This window comes from Blennius ocellaris, assembly GCF_963422515.1.
Source record: "Blennius ocellaris genome assembly, chromosome: 11".
Lineage (NCBI taxonomy): Eukaryota > Metazoa > Chordata > Actinopteri > Blenniiformes > Blenniidae > Blennius > Blennius ocellaris.
In genome coordinates, this window is record NC_137660.1 from 27541712 (window position 1) to 27563557 (window position 21846).

Genomic DNA, 21846 nt, shown 5'->3' on the forward strand with positions numbered 1-21846 from the left:
CAAATAAATTCTTTAAAAATCAATGTGATTTTCTGGATTTTTTCCCCTCATTCTGTCTCTCTCTGTCTCTCGGTTATACCTATGATGAACATTACAGGCCTTCCTCGTCTTTTTAAGTTGGACAACTTGCACCATTGGTGGCTGACTAAATACTTTTTTGCCCCACTGCTTCACGTTCTACTTAAATTCCACTTCCCCCAACCCCTTTTCAGTCTATATATACGTTCTACGTCATTCTATGTGTGTAGTAAGTGCATATGTCCAGACAGGAGTGTATTATTAGTATATTGGGCATTGATTTTTTTATGTTCTGTATTTTTAAATAAATAAATGACACACGGGTCGTTCTATAGGTATAGTAAATACGTATGTCTAGATAGGAGTGTATATATTGGGCATTATTTGTGTTCTGTATTTTTAGAAAAATAACCTATATACACATAAACAGATTTTTTCTAAACTAAACAAATAAGCGACACACAGGAGTTGCAGCTGTCCGACATTCACTTTATTGTTAAAACTCTGTTTGGTATACGAGCCGCTTGTATTTTCCACACATCTTTAAATTAAAAAGGCAAACATATACAGCTTCACTCCCCCAAAAAACCCGGAAAACGGAACTCAACGAATAAACCACATGCGGCGGCGCAAAACGCGGTGAAAACTCTCGCGTCTGTGAAAACCACACCGTGGTGTCGGGGAGATTTATGTCCTTTTTTTTTATTTTTTATTATCATTTATTTTTTTAAACTTCTTAAATAAGCAAAGCTATAACTTAGTGCTCGTCGTCACATTCAGCTAGGCAAAGAAGCGCGGCGCGTTTAAAACCCGGCGGGAATAAATATGAACCGACAACATATACAGAATAAAAACAAAAAAAAACAAATGAAGTGAAGAGAACCACAGAGCGATCCTGCAGTTTTTAAACCTTTTACAGATCATCCGGATGTTCGACAGTCATGGAGTGCGAAAACGAGACGTTTTAACCCTTCCGGCGCCGCTCTTTATTATCCTACAAGCGAGCGACGTTTCTTTCCCAGACGCAACAACCTGAGAGTAAAACTAGACTAAATAAGTGCACACACACACACACACACTTCCTGTTGCTACACTGTGAAACCATAGCAGCTAGAATGGACACACACACACACACACACACGAATGGCGCAGCAGCTTCCGTGTCCAGATCAATGATTATCCATCATCTATGTTCCTCCTCGACTACAAACGAGTGTCCGGATTGATAATGTCAGTTTCTATTCAAAACTTCTCTTTGCATTCCTCAACGTGCAAGATTTTCTTTTCTTTTTTTTTTAAATGTCCTTGATGATTTCCCATCAAGTCTGCTGCTTTGGTCAGTGACGTTTGACTCGGTTGAACATGAAAGAGAAAGAAATAAAAAATCGCCGTCTCAACAACTTGAAATGTCTTTTCCTATATTAGACGATGCGACTTGAACACACAACTTCATGTGTGACTACAGACGTCCTCCCTTTCTGCCCTTTTTGTTTTACATTAGTGGGTCAGTAAGGCACCGGTGCGTACAGTCCAGTAAATAAACACTTTGATCTGTGCACTACCTGAACCTACACCACCTAAGCACATATAAACACCTCTCTCTCTCTCTCTCTCACACACACACACAGGAATATCTCCAAATGCCTTTCAATCATTCTTATTTCTGTAACATTAATTAACTTAAAAATAACCCCTCCCCCCAAAAAAAAAAAAAAAAAATCCAACGGTTGATTCTGTACACGTTTCGGGGAAGAATATATGCTTTGTTAAAAGTTTGTCATTTCTTTTTCTTCACTTGGTTTTCTTGTCCAGCTGGAAGAGATCCAGAATATCCAGCATGGCCTGTCGAATGTTGGCCCCGAAACGATGGGAATCCTGAGATGAAACAAAAAATGATTTTAACATTTTTTTATTTATTTTTTACACAAAATATGTCAAAATTAGAGTTAAAAAAGTGAATTTCTGCAAAAAAACTCACAGTTTCTGGACTGGAGTGTTTACTAGAGATGTGGAAGTTGATGAGATTCTCGCCAACGATGATGTAGGAGACGCCGTAACCGTCGTCCGCCACCTGGTGGACAAAGGAAGGAATGACGAGTTCAGTCAAAATATATACAAATAAAAAAAATACAAATAAATGAATTAAAATACATGAATTAAAACAAATAAAATTAATTAATTTATACATGAATAAATACATACAATAAATAAATTGATTTTAATGAATTTATACATGAATAAATACATAAAATAAATAAATAGATTTAAAATTTAAATAAATTACATAAGTTTAAACAAAAATAAATAAAAAATAATAAATAAAATCATTTAATAAATGAATTAATTGAAATGAAAAAAATACATATCTTTATCATGAATAAATAAATAAAAAATACATAAAATAAATACAAAATTGGGCCACATGGTTCCAGTGTGGCCAAACTACCCAGCAAGTTGTAAAAAGTTGTAAAATGTTGATCTCGTGGTCTTTTTCCACGAATAAATGTTTGGTTTTGTGAAAATACTGACATTTTCATCACAGATATGTGACGCTGCAAAGAAAAAAAAAGAAAAAAAACTCAAAACTACAGGTTAATATGGTGCCACTTCATCGTTTACTACAAAAGATAACGTGAACAATTGTCACGTGACGGTGTAGATTTTTTTTAAATTCCGAAATATAATCATGGAAAATATTTGCACGCAAAACATCGTGCTGCGTTTAATGACTTGAACTCGAGGGTTTCAAACGCAGTGCGGCTAATCCACCAAGAAAATGGTCCAAAGTCCAAAGAAAACATTGATTTTATTCACATTTTCTGAAACAATTCAAGTTGAGATTGTAGTAATTGGTTTTCGTCACAACAAAGACAAACCGAAATAGAAAAGGTTCAATATGTCATACATTTTCAACTCATCATGCAATAACGGCGCATTTTGCAATAAACCTTTGCAGCATTTCGTAATAATTTGTTATATATCATTACTAAATGGGAGGTTAAATGATTAGATGCTTGGTCCCACTGATGCATACTGGTTGAACTGGAACTTTAAAAATCTATTTATTTTTTTGTCATAATTAAACATAGAACCGTGTATAACGATAAAGATCTATATGTATTAAACTACGCACCAAATTATAAAATTTTCTATTGCCTTTAACAACATGGAGATGTGACAACGCGGTGTTGATTACATATTGCACCATTATTACACAACGCGGCGCCACACACGGTTCTACCGGTGTAAAACAGTAGCGGAACGTGGCTCCTGAACTAAAACGTGTCCCGGATCGCTTACCGGACCGAATCCACCTCCAGAAGACACGTATTCCGGGTGTCGGACCAGATCGAAGAGCTCCACCTGCTGCAGAGGCGTCTGGCTGGTGGACAGCCTCCAGGGCTCTGACAAGACCTACAAAATAAAAGTACGAAATAAAAAAAACATGAATATACAAGAGACGCGTTCAAACAAAACGCCTCGTCCTTCCGGCGCAGCCTTACCTCCTTGAGGAAGGCCGAGTCCTCCCCCAGGTATTTGGAAACCACGTAGAGGCAGAAGAGGTGGCGGTCGATTCCGTCGCCCGTCATCGCCAGGCGGTACATGTTCTGGTGCTTCTCCGCCGCCGCCTTGAGCAGCGTGAGACGCTCGTCTCTCTGCGCGAGGGAAAAGTACGGACGGGCGTGAGCCGAGGCGGCGCGATCGGATCGGGGGATGGGGAGGGGGAGGGGACGGGGGGGGACGTACCGTCTCGTCTCGGATCATGGCGCGGACGAAGGCGCAGGTCTCCATGGTGCAGGAGCGCACGGTTTCCGTCCGGCCCTCACGGAACAGGCGCGTCATGGAGGCCTCGTACGTCAGGCAGAACTTCCCCTTGTCCTGGTGGGGGAGAGGGGGGGAGGGGGGGGGGGGGGGGGGAGACGGAAGCCGGGGTTTTATAAAAAAAGCTCATGAGGTCATCCGCTTTATTTCACCGAAAAGTCGTTTCGCCAATGTGGAATTATGGAAAAATCTAAACATCTATAAGGAAAAGCGTCTCAAAAATCTGGAAAAATCTAAACATCTATAAGGAAAAGCGTCTCAAAAATCCAGAATTTCAGTGAGTTTCGTTTTGCGAGTCGTGACTGCCCCCTGCTGGAATACAAGAAGAGTGACACGTTTCTGTGGCACAGTCGTTTAGACCTGTGCTTTTCAACCTTTTTGAGTCAAAGCACACTTTTTTGTGTGGAAAAATCTGGAGTCACACCACCACCACCACCCGAAAATGTTAAAATGTGAAATTCTGTAGCCTCTATTAACAATATAAAGTCTTTCTCATCAAAGTTTTATCAACAGGAATCAAATAGAGAAAAAAAGTATTTCCCAATTTCTTTTTTTTTTTTTTTTTTTTAATAGTGCCTCCCTCAGTGTGAAACCTGGACCTGATGGATGAAGAGCTGAGATCCTGGTTCACATTCTTCCTTTTCAAAAACTTCTCCATCACTGTCACTGACACAGTACTTTGATACAAGATGGTAGCAGGAGGTGGAGATGAACCACACTGACGTCTGTCACTTTACATTTCAACGGCAAAGTTCTGTGCTGCCATCTAGTGGCGAAGAGTATTTATACATGATTTCTCTGCAACACACAGAGCAAATGTTTTTTAGAAAAAAATGTGAAATTGGATAATTTCTCATGGCACACCTGACTAGATCTCGCGGAAACACCAGTGTGCCGCGGCACTGTCAGTTTCGATTTCACCTGCAAAGTTCTGTGCTGCCATCTAGTGGCGAAGAGTATTGTAAGCGATCACGGAGTTGGTCGCTGCAGGGCATGATGGGAGTTCAGGTTATGTGTTGCCGGAAGGTAATCGAGGGTTATTGTCGGGGTTGTTGTGTGTGTTGGCTTGTCCTTGTGTTGTGTTTTTGTTCCTCGGCTCAGATAGTTCATTATTTCCTCTAGTTTGGTTTGTTGGACGTTGGTGATCAACCATGAGTGAGAAATGTGTTGTGTGGAGTCTCATCCTGTTATGAAGTTCCTGTCAAAATAAAAGCCTCTGGAGAGCAGCTGGCAGAAAAGAATCTCGACTCTCGCTCGCCACAGTGTCTACAGGCGATGACTGACGCGGGGACTCACTCGGTAGTGCGCCAGCTGCAGGGCGATCTGGATGAAGGCGTCGGGGCTGGTGCGGCACTTCTTGATCAGCCCTTTCCCAAAGTCGCTGAAGGGGAAAATGTGACTGTCCACGTCGTCCGCCAGAGCCCGGGCCACCGTCAGCGAGCTGTCGATCACCTCCACACACTGGAGAGACACACCGGGGGCCATTTACTGCTTTTGTTTTCGTCGTTTTGTTTTTTTTTTAATGAAAGATACGTGAAAATGACAAGAGGCACGTCTAACATCGCGAGTTTAAAGTCTCTTTTTAGGGTCCGAGCAGAGCCGAGCTGGTCGGGACCTTTAATTACTATCATTATTATTATTTTACTTTCTTCTGCTGTATTTTGACTCCCGAAACAAAAAAAAAAAAAAACAACTCCTCTATAGCGCCCCCTACACTGCAACACCTAAAATGTACATCAGGCCTTCCTGATGAAAATTCTAATGTTAATATAATCTGAGAGGGCGTGGCCACGGCGCTCCAATGATGGTTCGCCAGGAAAGAGGAAGTGTGTGTGTGTGTGTGTGTGTGTTTCAACTACAAAACCAACCAGCAGTGCCGACTTGTGGCCCGGCATGCCAGCGAGGTAGCCTTCAGCATTTCTACAGTTTTTTTTTTTGTTTTTTTTTTATTAATTAGTATTTTATTGTGTTTTCCATTTGATTTTATTGTGACTTTGTGTAGGACCTACTGTAATGTATGTATGCTTTGTGGACTATTTCTGTCTGAGGACGCTAATCCTTTCTACAGAGGCCGGGTAGACATATATATATATATTTAAAGTATTTCTTAATTTTTACCCCTGGTTCTGTGCTACAACTGTTTCTTGTATTTTTGTATTATCTATATTTTTCTTTTTCTTGTCTGTTTATTTTCCTTGGTTTATCGTGAGTATTCCCTTTTATTACAAGTATGAATATTATAAAGGACATTGAGTTTGGGAGCAAATGTGTTTGTATTGTGAAGGACTGACTGTTGTACAGCATTTCTACAGTTTTTCATGCGAACGCCAATGTCTTCTTTTTTTTTTTTTTTTTTTTAAAGCAAAAAAAAAAAAAAACCCCGATTCGTTTTCACTCGAAACGTCGTGGTGTGAACGGAACGGGGGGATGGGGGGGGGGGGGGTCTCACCTCGGCCGAGATGTCCCACTGCAGCCTCTGCGGCCCCGGCAGGTTGGGGTGAGGCTGCCCGCAGCAGTGACCCTCCTCGGTGTAGCCCAGCTTCACCGGGTCCATGGAGAGGACGTGCTGCGGGACACAGACGCATCGAAACCTCAAAAAACCACCGTCGCCGTCTCGGGTGCGACCCGAGCGACTCCGGTACGAGGGAGTACCTCCCACAGATGTCCGATGATGGGAGCGTCGGCCCAGGAGTGCTCCGCGTTCAGCCCCATGGTGCCGTTCTTGAAAACGATCAGGTTGAAGGACTTGTCGAACCACCTGAACAAAAATATTTTTTTTAATAAAAAACGTCCACGTAAGAGGAAAATGGCGGCCGTGTTTCTCCCCCACCCCCCCCCACACCTGTCGTAGCACTTCCCGTGCAGCAGCGACTTGGCGTAGCTGTCCAGGGACTTGACGGGGTTGGCCTCCTCGTACCGCTGCTCCGTGTCGTCCAGGGTCACCACGAACGCCGCCTTCTCGATGGCGTCCAGCGACTGCCTGTTCTTGCCGCGGCTGAAGTACGTCTCCCGCGCCTTCGCCCACGGCGTCCTGCGGGAGGAGTCCCGGCAATTCGTGACGTCTGAACGAACCGTTTGCGTCTTCAAATTGAAATTTTGCAGGTATAGAAGTCGCAACCGGGACCGTCCGAACGCAAGAAAGTGTTGGGAGAGGATGTGGAATGGTTGGCGGTCGTTCACATATATTCTGGGATTGCGCAATTTTGACTCCTTTCTGGAGGGGCGTGAAGATAAGAGCTAGATTAAGGTTCTGGGAGTCGAGGTACCGTACACGCCAGGCCAGTTTCTTCTCGATTTGACTCCCGAGAACAAGTTTACAAAAAATCAAATGGCGACCTATAGAAAAATACCTGTCGAACTGAATGGTCGCCTTCACGACGCGGTATTAATGTCTTAATGGTCCATCTTTTTATGTATTTGTCTCATATCGGTTCCGTTGTCATAGTATTATTATTGTTATTTTTCTTACATTGTCATGTATATGCCGTCTTGCTGTCGAGGAAAGTTCTGTAACGCGATTTCTCGTGTTCATGTTTATTATTAAAAAATAAATAAAAATAAAGTAAAAAAAAAAAAAAAAAAGTCGTGATGATATGAAGTGAAGTCAGTTCTACTTTCGAATTCCTGTTTCGACAACAAACCAAACAAGATCTGTTGAAATGCAGAAAGGTATTGATGCATGGCGAGGTAGTGTGGTCGTTCGCCCACCAGGTGGCAGTACTGACGCAGAGATCAGACCAGAGAAGTTGATTGCTTCTCCTTGATTTTCCCTCCATTAGAATATTAGATCCCAGAAGCTGCATTCAGAATCTGCTGTGTCTGTGTGAGCTGGACTGGCTCCGCCCACACACACGCCCATCTATGGGAAGATGGAGGAAGTACTGCCTCTCGTGGTGCCATGTGCCAGAGCAGATCTGCCTAATTGTGGGAGGAGTCAAAGGGGGGGAGGAGCCTACCTTGATTGTGATTGGCTAAAAATCCCCCGATGACACTCTATAGGGTTTGATTTCTGATTGGCCGGTTGGAGCAACACACTTTTTAAGTGTCTTCGATGATTCGATTGTGTTGAGATGTGACTGATCTCCACCCGTACATCCACCCACCTCTCCCCGGCGGTCAGCGCCGCCAGCCTCTCCTCTCCAGGGAGGGGCTCCGACTGGTCGGCCAAGATCCGCTCCATCTGCTGCTCGATCTCCCGCGGCAACAGCAGCCGGCCGTCGTAGAACATCCACACCTTGTAGAAGCGGCCCTTGTGGTACACGGCGATGTGCTTGCTCTCGTTCATGTGCTGCAGCGTGTCTGAGAGACGGGGCGGTAACACAACGGGAGGAGGAAGAGGAGGAAGAGGAGGAGGGAAAAACAAACAAACAAACAAACAAACAGAATCTCAAGGTCGCTGCAAAACAGTTGACGTGTCTTGATTTGCTTTTCAGTGCAATTAAAGAGATTTAAAAGATCATTTCTGTTCACTCTGAACAGCCATTGTCAATCAAATCAAAGTTGTTTTTTTTGTCGCCAATTTGATTCAGAGTGTGGACGTCGCATCATTTCATTCCTGGGACCGTTAAGACGTGTTAGTAATTCTGCCAAATCCCACAAAATGAAATGATGCGACGTCTACCAATCAGTGACGGATCCGATTTTTTTGCATTTTCACAGTTAAAAAGTGTCGTCAAGCCTGTCCAGCAGCTGGACAATGTGTAAATGGGGGGGAGGGGAGGGGGGGGGGGGGGGAGCGGGATGAGAAAGTAAAATGGGAGGAGAGGATGGGATTAGGACTACGATGGACTGAGACGATGTTCGTTTGCAAAGAGCTGAGCTCCACCGACTGAAGCCGATCCCAAAGCTTTGTGTGCCGTTTTGTGTCGTCGTTTACCGTGAAGTCGTTTCGGTGACGCTCAGTGTCTCAAACAAGCATCGTTACAGACCACAGAAAGTGTGTGTGTGTGTGTGGGGGGGGGGGGGGGGGGGGAGAGGGGAGGGGGGGTAGGAACACCACAAACAATCCAAACAACCCTAATATATCTTTTCAACACTTCGCAGAAAGTTTTAAAAGAAGAAGCACCTGGAGGTTCATCATTCAACACTTTTCCATCAGAAACATCAAAGACCAAAATCCTGGACTTCTTTGATTTTTTTTTTTTTTTTTTTTTTTTTAAACTTCCGGACGTTAAAACAATCTGGCTATTCGTCACAATACCGACTGCGTTCCATCACGCTGGTTCTTAAAAGACTCAATGCCCCGTTCACACGACAACGTCTCAGGTGAAAACGCCTCGCCTTCGTTTCAGAAAAGTTCCGCATTCACACGGCAACGTCTGAAAACGTGTAGTTTTCACGTTGGGCCACCAGTGGGTGCTGTCGCTTTGTTTATTTAATGGAACTACACACGCATGCGCACAAAGAACAACACCCTCTAAACATCAACAGTGGCAGAACGCGGACATTCTAGTGGATAGACGACCTTTAGCTGGATTATTACGATGACTGTGAAAATAAAACTACCAAGTCCCAGGAGAACTATAGATCGGGGAGTCACGACACGACGGAGACCGCCATTATGGTCACTGTCCATCTACTGAGTAACGGTTCAAAAAAGTTACATTTTCTGTAACTCGGAGGCCCATTGTCACGTAAACAAGACACTCAAAACACAACAGGAGTTCCGCGTTTCAACTTAAAACCTGCAAACGGGGCCCGACTATCCTGTTTCTCCTTCAAACACTCTTAAAGTCCTAGTGAAATGAAAATTCGACCTCCAAAACACTCTGGCTGTCGCTTCTAGGGACATTTTTTATGCTAACTGGCCGAAGGGTAAAATGTTAAAACACGGCAATCTGCGGGAAAATAGCCGATAAACAGCGGTATTTCATCACGAGTTGTGCACACGCCCAAGTTGTGTTTACATTATGGAGGATCAGAGTTTTGACGACGAAGAGGCTGAATTTAACCATATTTCATCATCATCATCATTTCAAACCCAGTGATTGATGAAGAAGACACAGAATGTGTCGTTCTGCCATCGGTGACCCCGTCTGGAACATGTTTGAGGAAGCAGAAGACGCTTCGTCCTCCATTCGTCCTCGTCTCCTCGCCTCAGCAGCCGCCAGTTTTCACCTTTGAGGCTTTGAGGCTCCTGACTTTTGGCAGAACGACCGACTTCCTGGATCATGTCGAAGCGCTTTTCTGACTGCGCGGAATCACCGAAGAGGAGTCCAGGTATTACTTGATCGCCTGAGCTAGCGGCTAGCCGCCTGAGCTAGCGGCTCCTGCTAGTCGCTAGCTGTGCGAGCTAACGGCTAGCCGCTCCCATTGCCTGTGCTCCTTCTCTCCTCTCTCGGTCTCTTCCAGGCTCAATCTTTCGTCAAGGCTCATAAAACGCCGACTACAACTTCAAAACACAGTAAAAACTTTGATATTTAAGAGGGAAACAAGCCGATATAAACACAACAGATGGAGATCTGCACAACTCTTGACGTCACGCCCACGAAGAAGGATTCCCCCGACTTCCTCGGCTAGAGATTCAAAATTCAAATAACTTTGTTTTGCGACAACAGTGGTGGGGCAGAGTCGGAGGAACCTTACAAGTAGAACCCCAACTATCGTTTTTTTTGCAAAGTAGTGTTTTACATTTCACTAGGACTTTAAGCTTCTTTCCTCGGTCACTTCATAGAAAATTATCATTAAAAGCGTCTCGCCAACGAGCTTCCCGTCATCTAAAACCATCGTCCGATGACGAACCGATGCTTCTACCGGGGGGAAAAAAAGTGAATTTGCCTCCAATAATCGACTTTTATTTACTCTCCCCCACGAGACTCGAGCGTCCGGCACTTCCAAGGTCACACGACCTCGACAGCCGTCGCCGCCGCCGCCGCCTTCCACAACTTTCACTCCCATGCAGATTAGCTGCTCACGCAACACATGCGTCGTCAAACTCGTGGAGTTCCGTTCGTCCCCCCCGAGTCCGAACAGAGGAGGAGGAACAGTAGGAGGAGTGTGAAGGAGGTGGCACTGCTCAGGGGTTGGGGGGGGGGGTTGTGAGGGGTGTGGGGGGGGGACACTCTACCTGTGTCTACACCTGGAACGCGAGTCGTGTTGAACATACGCTCGTATTGGGCTGAGCACATGGGGATAGTGTGAAGGAGCATGAGCTGAAAAGCAAAAGGGGAGAATCAAACACACAGATGACAAACTAAGTGACTAAAATCCCAAGAGAGCGGCAGCAGCAGACACACACACACACACAAACACACACACATACGCCTACATGGACAGGAGCATTGATGGAGGTGGAGAAGGAGTGACGGGGGGGGGGTTTGATAAGGATAGAGGAGGGACCTCAGGAGGGGGTGAGCAGGGTCCAGAAACCAGTGTCCGGCTACCTCGACGTGACCAGCAGAGCCCCGCCGCCGCAGCTCCGGCTTTACGTTTTAGCCGCGAATTGAATGCGACTGAAATGTTCAATGACACTCAACGCTGGGAGGGGGGGGGGCGTCGGGGGGGGCCGTGCTGTGCAGGGTCGAGGATAGGAGTCAGGGTTTCCGGTGGCTGTTGCCGTGGCAATGACCAGGGATCGCAGGAGGGGTTGTAGGGAGGAGAGGGGGGGATTGGGGGGGGGGGTCAGAGGGCACGGTGGAGAGTGTGCCCTCCTCTTACCTGTCTCCAAACCGGGGACGCGGGAGGTGTTAAACATTCGCTCCCACTGAGCCGAGCACAGCGGGACCTTGTTTGCCAGCAAGTATATCTAACGCAGCGTCCGACACGGCGGGAGGACAAAACAGAGACAACCGGGTGTGAGAGTGGAAACTCATGCATTGAAAGAGAGTCTGCAGAAGAAGTCGGCATTCAAGTTGTCGTTGCAAGTTTGTCCAGACAAAATTTGCACTTTGGGGGAGGGGGGGGGGGGGGGAGGAGGGAGGGGGGGGACACGTCATGCAGGCTGGTGCAGGAGAGGAAGACGCCGCGGCGGGGGGGAAACTACGGGTCCGCCGCCGCTCGTTTTAGCGAGTAAATCCACGCTTTACTTCCATCAGAAGTAACAAGCAACAAAAAAAGCAAAGCACAAAAGCTCACTGTAAAGTCACACAGTACAGCTACTGTTACATTAAAGATCTACAATGGGGGGGGGAGGAGGAGGGGGGGGGGAGGGTCAAACATAGTTTAGTACAGTCCGGTTTCATCGACCGCTTTGTCGTGGTGCAGAATATACGTGATGAAAAACTCAAAATTGTAATTTTTAACAAAAAACTAACAATTACGACTGCAAATACTACAATCTGAACAAAAAAAAAGAGGAGATTTTAATGAAACCTTCTGGTGCAAAATACAGTGAAAGGTCCAGGCTGCTGCTATGACTGTTGCATTCTGGGTGTTTTTACAAACTCGGCCCACAAAAAAAAACAAAAACGTGGTTTTGAGGCTCGTTTTGTACCAACGAGGCAACAAGGTTTTTAATCCGATATCTCAGCTCGGGTGTCCGGGTCTTAAGAAGCGTGAGATTCGACGGACGGGACTGGAGCCTCATGTTTGACCCCCCCCCCCCCCCTCCCTCCCTCCAATATCAACAATCACTCACGGCAAGATAAAACTCAAAGGCAAAACACAGGAGCGATAAGACGCTCCCGCACCAAACGGAACAGAAACACACTTGCGATCAAATCTATCAATGAGTAAATTATGTAGCGAGAGAAAGTTAAACATTGACACGGAGCCGATAAGTCGAAGAACGACCGATTGGGATTCCGCGTTTAGAGGAGAGGAAAACACGTTTTGGGGGGGGGGGGTGGGTGGAGACTCACTGGTTTGATCTGAGCTCGGTCCAGCTTTCTCCGGTACAGCATGATGGCGTGGACGGCGTTACCTGCCCTGGCCGCCTGGACGGAGGTGGGGAAGACGTACAGGAAGTCCTGGAGGACGAGAGAGGACGTGGGTGAAGCGGATCCTCGACACCGGGAACAAGATAATGACAAAAACTCTTGTCGATTGTCATTAACAAAGACATCCTCAGTAATAAATGAATCATTATTAAAACAGCGAAATCAAAGCTCAAGACTAAAAAAAAAAGTCAGTCTACAAAAGAAAAACATCTTAAAAGGAGGATAATTTAAATAGCCGGTGATAAACGTTTCTGCATTTATACATTAAGATAAGCCTTTATTGTTATTTACTTGTTACATTCAGCTCTTATGAGTAGGAAAGACAAGAAATGTGCAAACAGATAAGAATAGAGGAATCTTATATACAATGACTATCAAGAACTCTAAGGGCCAATATACAAATTATACATAAAACAGCCCTTATCGAAGTACTAACGATACTCTGCGGCAGAGTATTTAGATGAAATGAGTCTCTCACGCTCACAGGAGAGTTAAAATGATCAAAGCTTATTGGACTTTACTCTGGTATCATAAAAAAACAAACAAACTTGGCAATCGTCCTCGTATTTAATCGTCACGCACCCGACCGAGCCGCTGTTTACAAACAAAGACATGAAAGAGGATCTTACCATTGCATAATAGTTGCTGTTCACCATAATGGGCCCGCGGCCTCTCAGGTAAATGTACTCCTCCCACCAGTCGCTGACCTGAGTGGGGGGGGGGGGGGGGGTAAGAAATGAACGGCGTCAACGACTGGAACGGACGACAGCAGAGACGTTTATTCCCTTGAACTCACGTAGTTGGACGCCCACCAGGACTTGAGCTTGAGGTACCACTGCAGCCTGGGGCCCAGGTTCTTCTCAAAGTCCTTGGCCAGGCCCCTCATGCGTTCGTACTGCTCGTCCTCCATCAGCGGGCGAACCGACTCCAGGTACTGGCGAACACATTGAGGGGGGGGGGAAATCAGCAGTGAGTGCCAGAAATTGATAAAAAAAAAATTTTTAAATAGTCCTTCCCTGTGAGACAGTGTCAGTTATGTTACGTCTTCGGGTAAAATCGTGCCTTAATAACCTTTAACCTACATATACGTCATGAAAATGTCTATTTTACCCCCAAAATTTAGACTTACAACCAATAATGACTATAATTTCAACAAAACAACAGTTTTACTGCTACATTCTGATGCAAAATACAATGAAATGTGTCACACAAAAAAAACCATGTTGCATTATGGGTGTTTTCTTTAACAAACTCACCCCGACATGGTGGCTTTGAGGCTTAATGCTCGTTTGCCATCTTTCATGGCAGCATGAAAGCGACATCTCAACTCAGATCTCAGTGTTTTGAAATTAAAAAAAATAAAATCAACGTTTTTCTTGAATTTTTTTTTTTACAATTTTTTGTGTGTCGGTTTTGGCCCACGAGCGACATTAAAGTCGGACTCGGTGACGCTCGAGGGAAACACGACGACGACAGACCCGTCGACCTCAAAATGACCTTGAGACAAACGTTTTCTAAAACTTGTAACTCTTGGGTAAGTTTGTAACAAGTACTTTGTTTCAAAATGGAGGCTGAACCTCGGTCCAGACCAGTGGCGTGAAACAAAAAACAACCAAAATAAGGCTGCAACATCTCTACATTGTTAATCAAATGTAAAAGTTGGGACGCTTTGTGGACAGTTGAGGACAGTCGGTACCCTTGTGCAGGTGTCCTTGACGGAGGGGACGGGGAGTCGGGGCAGAGAGTTCTGGAAGCTGTAGAGCATTGGCTTCCTGCCAGAGAACACCTTCACCAAGAGCTGCGAAGACGAGGGAGAAAATAAACAGACAAACAAGAAAAATAAAATAAATCAAGTTACGCTTTTGTTGCGACGGTTAAATCTGCAGCGTGAAACACGTTTGTCGATATTCAATGTATAGTTGAATGCATTTCGTCGGGGTTGAGCCCTTGAAAAAAAAAAAAAATTCTAAATCTTTTGCCAAGCAGCTTATTGCGATTGCGCAATTGACTCGTAGGTTTAGCTTCTGGTAGCCCCCCCCCCTCAGCGGACCTCAGCGGCGGCGGGATCCGATGAGATGTTTGTGCCAGAGCGACCGATAAAAGCCATTTTGGCCGACTCCGCATAAATTCTTGAGACGTATGGCGGGAATTTCTTCGGAAAAATCTGGAGGTACCCCAACCACCACCTAAAAATGTTAAAATGTGAAACTCTGCAGCCTCTATTAACAATATAAAGTCATTCTCATCAAAGTTTTATCAACAGGAATCAAATAAATACAGAAAAAAAGTCTTTCCCAATTTCTTTTTTTAAATTTTTACTCAGTGTGAAACCTGGACCTGATGGATGAAGAGCTGAGATCCTGGTTCACATTCTTCCTTTTCAAAAACTTCTCCATCACTGTCACTGACACAGTACTTTGATACAAGATGGTAGCAGGAGGTGGAGATGAACCACACTGACGTCTGTCAGTTTACATTTCAACGGCAAAGTTCTGTGCTGCCATCTAGTGGCGAAGAGTATTTATACATCATTACTCTGCAACACACTGAGAGCAAATGTTTTTTTTAGAAAAAAATGTGAAAAATTGGATCATTTCCCACGGAACACCTGACTAGATCTCGCGGAAACACCAGTGTGGTTGAAAAACACTGGTTTAGACAACAATCTGCACGGTCTGCTTAAGGAAATTACTGACGTCGAGCGCCGGCGGTCGGAGCCCCCCCCTCCCGGAAACGCAGCTTTAAAAAAAATAAATAAATAAAAAATGCACGCCACGGTCGTAATCCGACACTTCAAGCTCAAAAAGCCTCACCATCCACCCTCGGGTGCTCCAGGACACGGAGCCGTGATGCGCGTACATCCAGCCGTGCCACGACAGCAGGCTCTTCAGGACGTTCCTCATGATCATGATGATGGTCACCCACAGACCCGTGCCCACCAGGACCCCCCCGACGATCCGCTGGCTGTCGGTGGACATGTACCGGCTGTGGAGGGGAGAGGAACCGTTAACCCGGCAAAGTCCCAGGTCGACGCGGAAATATTATCTATATTATATATATATATTCTCTGTTCTGGCGAATTGACATGCGGGACGCAAAATGTAGGATTTTCACAGAAAATGAACAATCGCTACGGACAAATACTACAATCTCAACATAAAGCTGATTTTAATGGAAACGTCTGGTACAGCATTACGCAGGTTTGTACAAATTCTCCCAGACAGCTGGTTTTGAGGCCACTATTCTTGAGAATTGTGTTAAATTTATTGAATTTATTGGTTGAATTCTAATTCGTCTTAATGTACAGCCCTGCCACCGCTTTATAGCAATAGCTCGTTTTATTCTCTCATCCATTACAAATGTTTTAATTACATGTTTAAACGAACGTTTGATTTAACGCAGGAGGTGCTAAACATGAGGCGCCAATCCGGCCAAACCACAAAGAAAACCGTTAAAAAAAAAAAAATCAAAGTAAACGTAGTTTTTTTTCAAACCCAGAGACCCGAGCTGAGACGACTTTCACTCGGCCGTGAAAAATGGCGAACAAGCATTAGCCTCAACGTCCCGCTCTCACTACGAGTTTGTAAAAACACCCAGAATGCAACAGCTATAGGAGTTTTCTTGGGACATTTCACTGTATTTTGGAGCAGAAGGTTCCATTAAAATTGTCTTTATGTGGAGATTCAAGTCATTTCCTGTCGTAATTGTTTGGTTTTGTGAAAATATCAACACTTAAAAGATCGCCACATTAAGCAAAGACCCAGCCCTACTATCAGGTTATGTTTTTTTTTTAATACGAGCCAAAATCGAATCTCAGCAGCTAAACTTGGCTCCGTCGTTATTTATGCAGCTTTGGAGCGATTAGCGTTTATTTGACTTGACGAGATCAAGTCACACTCTCATTGTGATCATTGATTAACTGTCAACAGTGCAAAGTCCACAACGTTTATGAGTCACGCCCGTTACCCAAGACTGCTCGTATCTCTGCGCCGCGTGTTCAAAGGGCCTAATGAGGAACCCGATGACGCCGTCATAAACGGCGCCCTTGACCAGAGAATCCACCCGCCCGAGGCATTAAAGTGTTGCGCAATACGAAAAAACATGATTGTACATCATGATTATGATTGATATTTTATTTTATTTTTTTTAAATACTACAACAATAATAAACTTGGTATCGTAGCGGCGGAAGCGCGTGTGAACGTCCGCGGCGGCTCACCTGATCGGTACATGCTGCCCCAACTTGGCGATGAGGCCCAGAGAAGGGTCCAGCTGTCTGTACTTGTTGTAGGACATGTAGGACACGACCACCACCATGAAGCCAGCCGGGCTGCCGGGGTAGACGCCCGTCATCACCCCATTCTGAAAGCGGGTGGAGGTGAAGAGGAAAAAGCTGAGTTAAAAAAAGGCCACCGTGGATCAACGAAATACAGATTTTTGGCGCCGAGCGGTGCATGCTGGGAGGAGGGCGTCCGGGGCTCGGGGTGATTCACAGGGACTGTGTGCAAAAGGTGACTGGGCCAAAGGCGAACGGCGGCAGGTCACAGTCACGGCGCGTGACCTACCGGTGTGATCAGGTTAACCAAATAGTTCCCCGGGTAAACATACGGCTTTATTTAACCAATTACAAAATAGTCCAATTATTATTATTACTACTACGTGTGAATTTATTCTGCAACAGAAACATTTTTATTTCCCTTTCCGCCACAGTTATGCCTCATAATTCTGTTCCATTTGAATATACGAAAATAAATAAACGCCTGAAATGTATCAAAGGGAAACTTTTTTTTAACCTTCGAGTACATTTGAATCGCCGCGTATTTTTACGAACACTTAAAAAGTTCCTCCGGTGATTTATGTTTCCACTTTGCCGCGAGACGTTAATGGGAATGGGCCCTCCAGTCACAGTTGTGTTGGGACCCGATTGACTTTTCACCTTAAAGCGGATGAAGCGTTTCTTCCAGGAGTGCAGGCCGGAGAGGTAGACCTGCCGCAGGGCCTCGTGGCACAGCTGCAGGTCGATGCCGTCGGGGGTGACGGTGAACTGGAAGGCCACCGCCTGGTGAGCTTCTGCCATGGTCGCAGCTACTGTGCAGGGTCACTGAGAGAGAGAGAGGGAGAGAGAGAGAGAGACAGAGACACAGAGAGAGAGAGAGACAGAGACACAGAGACACAGAGAGAGAGAGAGAGAGACAGAGACACAGAGAGAGACAGAGAGACACAGACAGAGACAGAGACAGAGAGAGAGAGACAGAGAGAGACACACAGACAGAGAGAGAGAGAGACAGAGACACAGAAACAGACACAGAGAGACAGACAGACAGAGAGAGACACAGAGACAGACAGACAGAGAGAGAGAGAGAGACAGACAGACAGACAGACAGAGAGACACAGAGAGAGACACACAGACAGAGAGAGAGAGAGACAGAGACACAGAGAGACAGACAGAGAGAGAGAGACACAGAGAGACAGACAGACAGAGAGAGAGACAGACAGAGAGAGAGACACAGAGACAGACAGACAGAGAGAGAGCGAGAGACAGACAGACAGAGAGAGACAGACAGAGAGAGACACAGAGAGACAGACAGAGAGACAGACAGACAGAGAGAGAGACCGAGAGAGAGAGAGCGAGAGACAGACAGACCGAGAGAGAGAGAGAGAGAGAGCGAGAGACAGAGAGAGAGACAGACAGAGAGAGAGACAGACATAACAGCATTAGACGAGAGTTTCCATTCCTGCAAAGCTCCAGTCGAAGACTTTAGAAGGAAGGTGGACGAGTCACGCTGGCGGAGGTCAAACCGGCTCACAAGAGGCTCCAATGGAAAAACCATCAAGGAATTTCAAAGAAAACACAGATTTCTTTATGGTTTTTTTTAAGCAAATTTCTTAAAAGTTGCACCTCGAAGCCGTGCCGTCGGGGTGCGGACATTTCGTCGCATTTTGCGCGAGAGCGAGGAGGGCGGATCTCACCGCGACCTCGCCGTCACCTCGAGGTTCACATGAGGACAAGCCAAGAACACAGGAAGTGAAGGGTCAGCTGACGCAGCGCCGACGGAGACGCTCGGGGAGAAACGCATCATGTGCCCGAATGAAAGACAAAGCATGACCGAGAAACTTTCCCTTTTCCGGAAGGCCCCGTGTTTTGTGGTTTATTTTCTTTCTGGCGTCACGTCGACGCAACCGGTTCTCGCCAAGACGACACCCGAGGCGACGCCAAACGATCCTGAACCGGTTCCACGAGTGTGACGTTTCACCGGGACGACCGACGGCGGGCAAAGTTACGGCAAACTCGACGGATCCACTTCTGAACGGCCAGACTTCTGACATTTGAATAAAGTTTACATGTCGGCCTCGTTTCAGTGGTGGGGCAAAAAAAACCATAAACAAATTAACAGAAGTCAACAGGCTGCTATAATCCTACCGAGATAATAAGATTATTCGCCTTTTTTTTTTTTTTATGGCATTTTGCCAGATAACCGGAGACAAAACTTCCCGTCAAGAGCTCGTCGGCTAATAAACACAAACTTAAGAGTGCGACGCACCCGAGAAGGGAATCTTACCTCACTGCTAATGTAGCATTAGCCTCAAAGTTATGCTGTCAAAGTGAGCTTGTAAAAATTTTTTTAATTAAAATATCCACAATGCAACAGTGCTTTGGACATTTCACTGCATTTCGCACTAAAAGGTTTAATTAAAATTGGATCTACGTTGAGATTGTAGTCACTTTTGGCCACAATTCCTTAATTTTTGCGGGAAAAAAAAAAGACGTTTTCATTATATATAATCTACACAACAGATTAGAAAAAAAACCAAACCCTGACACAGGGTTTTCTTGTCCACAAAGTGAAAACGCCAAACTTTCACCGCCTTTTCAGCGTCCGTTTACATGACAACGATGCTCGGAGCCGTGGCGACCTCAAAACGGCCCCCGAGGCGGAACTTTTCGACAATGTTGCTGCTGCTCACGCAACTTAAACAGTTGTTCTGCACGTGCTCAGTAGCCTCCGTCGCGTCACAACTTCCAGTCCATTTTATTTAACGTCACCTGTCACTTTACGCTTCTATATTTTATTTGGAGTTTTTAATTCTGTTTTGCCATTTCTATTTAGTAAAGGTTAGTGAAGAGTCTATATAATATTGTGCATGATTAGTTTATTGTTTTTAGACTTATCCTGCTTTATTTATTATTTGCTCTCTGTGTGCTGCTCCTGTTCTGTAAAAAGCTGCTGGAACTTGAATTTCCCCGAGGGATTAATAAAGTCATTCTGATGTTCTCCTGAGTTTTATTTTGACAGTCGCCATAGTAACGTCTGTCTTGTAACTGTCTGTTTTGTTACCAGTATGTTTAACTGCAATTCTATTATGCAACGTAAAGTGACGTTTTGTGTGTATGAAAGGCACCGACAAATAAAATGTATTATTATTATGATTATTAACGTGCATAGCGTGTGTTTCCATGAGTGCATTTGTCGTTTCCATGGAAACCGACATCATTCGAAGGCAAAACTTTTCTGCAACGAAAAAGAAGAAGCAGGGGGGGTCCTAAAAATAAAATAAGCGCCGTCTTCACATCCCAGTCCGATTTTTGACGTTCTGCAGAAACTGCTGCTCTCTGAAGGGAAAAACGATGCTTTAATTCGAAGACTGTGTTTATGTTTGATTGAATGAGAGCAATCTGAAAGCAGGACACGTTGTAGTGTGTGTGTGTGTGTGTGTGTGTGTGTGTGTGTGTGTGTGTGTGTGTGTGTGTGTGTGTGCAGCCAATCCCTTCCCCCAGCTACTTTCCAGCATCACATGATCCGCCCTCTCTGCTGCAGAAACTGGGGGAAAGGTCGCAGCGCTGTGCTGCTTGAAAACCGGGCAAACCTGGCAACACACCAATCCGCATATGCACACTTTTTTTTTTTTAATAATTACATTTCTAATACCACAAACGCAGCCAAAAACTATTCGATTTACACGTTTGATGTAAACGCGATTGTCTCGATATCTATATTTAGAAGCAGACCGATTGTCGATGTCTTATTTACTGACTTAGAAAACGTTGTAGGAGTAGAACTGTCATGACTTCACACTTCAAACACCAACCATAACCTACACATGTAGGTTAAACATGCGTGGTTGTTATATCGAGCACGTGGTTGGCGTTAAAACGGGGTCACGAGGGTGATCATCCAAAAAACACTTATTTTAATCCAAATCGATCGATCCTTATCGGGCCGTGTAAACACAATGGAGGGGGAAAGCATTTGTTTGTTTGTTTTTTTAAATTGTTACCTCAGATGTAATCACGTACCTACAATGCGGGACAGCTTGTACTGACCTTCACGCGCCAGGTTGACGTTTTACGCACGGATCATGTTTAAAACGTGTCATTGAATAACATTGTACACACGTCGTGCACATTTAAGGGATTCGTATGTCAAAGCCAACGCGACGCGTTGGCAAAGGAAATGACCTCCAACTTGGACTTTTGCCGACATTCACGAAAACATTCATGACAAAAGACTCACCTGGTCGCTCTCAATTTAAGCTGCGGAACTAAAAAAAAAAAAAAAAAAATGGCGCTTTAAATATTTAACCGCACAGTTCAATTAAAAACAAAAAAATGATTGTTTACCTAGAGAGGCAATTGTAGGATTTCACGGGGCAGTAAAAAAAATAATAAAAGCAGTAAACTTGATGTCAGCTCGCTGCCGCAGGGCCAAACAAACCCCGCCGACATGTAAACACCGCCCGGCTCGAGCTCAACCGGCGACGCCGGGGCGCGAATGCAACACACCGACAAACACTTCAACCGCAATTATCTTTCATTTATTTATTTTTTAACACGGTTTCGTTTAGCGTATCTCCTCTTTATTTATGTATTTTTTTATATGTTTTTGTTTTTTTTACCTTTTCCTCGCCGATATGTGCACAATTCAGGAAGCAACACCCGAGACGAGTGTCGCGACGCGTTCAAAGACGGGAAAAACAAACTCACCGGGGCTTCGTTGCCGGTGTGTGTTGCCGAGGATGTGACACGTCCCGACGGGCGGCGGAGGCAGACTGCGAACGTCGTTCACCCCGCATGAATGAGAGCGCACACTTTTCCTTTTTTTTCTCTCTCTCTTTTTCTTTTTTTTTTTTTT

At 45.0% G+C, this 21846-nt stretch overlaps 1 protein-coding gene across 3 annotated transcripts; it reads right to left on the reverse strand.

Annotated features, from left to right (window-relative positions):
* Positions 1–493: 493 nt before the first annotated feature.
* Positions 494–21832, reverse strand: cpt1ab (carnitine palmitoyltransferase 1Ab (liver)). Of its 3 annotated transcripts, none has more exons than XM_080505470.1 (19): positions 21699–21832; positions 17652–17816; positions 16935–17077; positions 15530–15701; positions 14413–14514; positions 13513–13650; positions 13346–13423; positions 12639–12746; positions 10907–10991; positions 7944–8139; positions 6683–6871; positions 6493–6598; positions 6290–6406; positions 5137–5301; positions 3766–3897; positions 3522–3674; positions 3319–3432; positions 1997–2089; positions 494–1893 (listed from the first exon to the last, which is right to left on the reverse strand). In XM_080505470.1, exons 2-19 carry the CDS (start codon positions 17790–17792, stop codon positions 1810–1812), a joined length of 2316 nt encoding a protein of 771 aa, XP_080361596.1. In that variant the 5' UTR covers positions 17793–17816; positions 21699–21832; the 3' UTR covers positions 494–1809. The 3 variants fall into 3 exon arrangements, with proteins under 3 accessions (XP_080361596.1, XP_080361598.1, XP_080361597.1); XM_080505472.1 differs by lacking the exon at positions 10907–10991 and adding an exon at positions 11497–11584; XM_080505471.1 differs by lacking the exon at positions 21699–21832 and adding an exon at positions 21012–21032.
* Between the last annotated feature and the right edge of the window lie 14 nt (positions 21833–21846).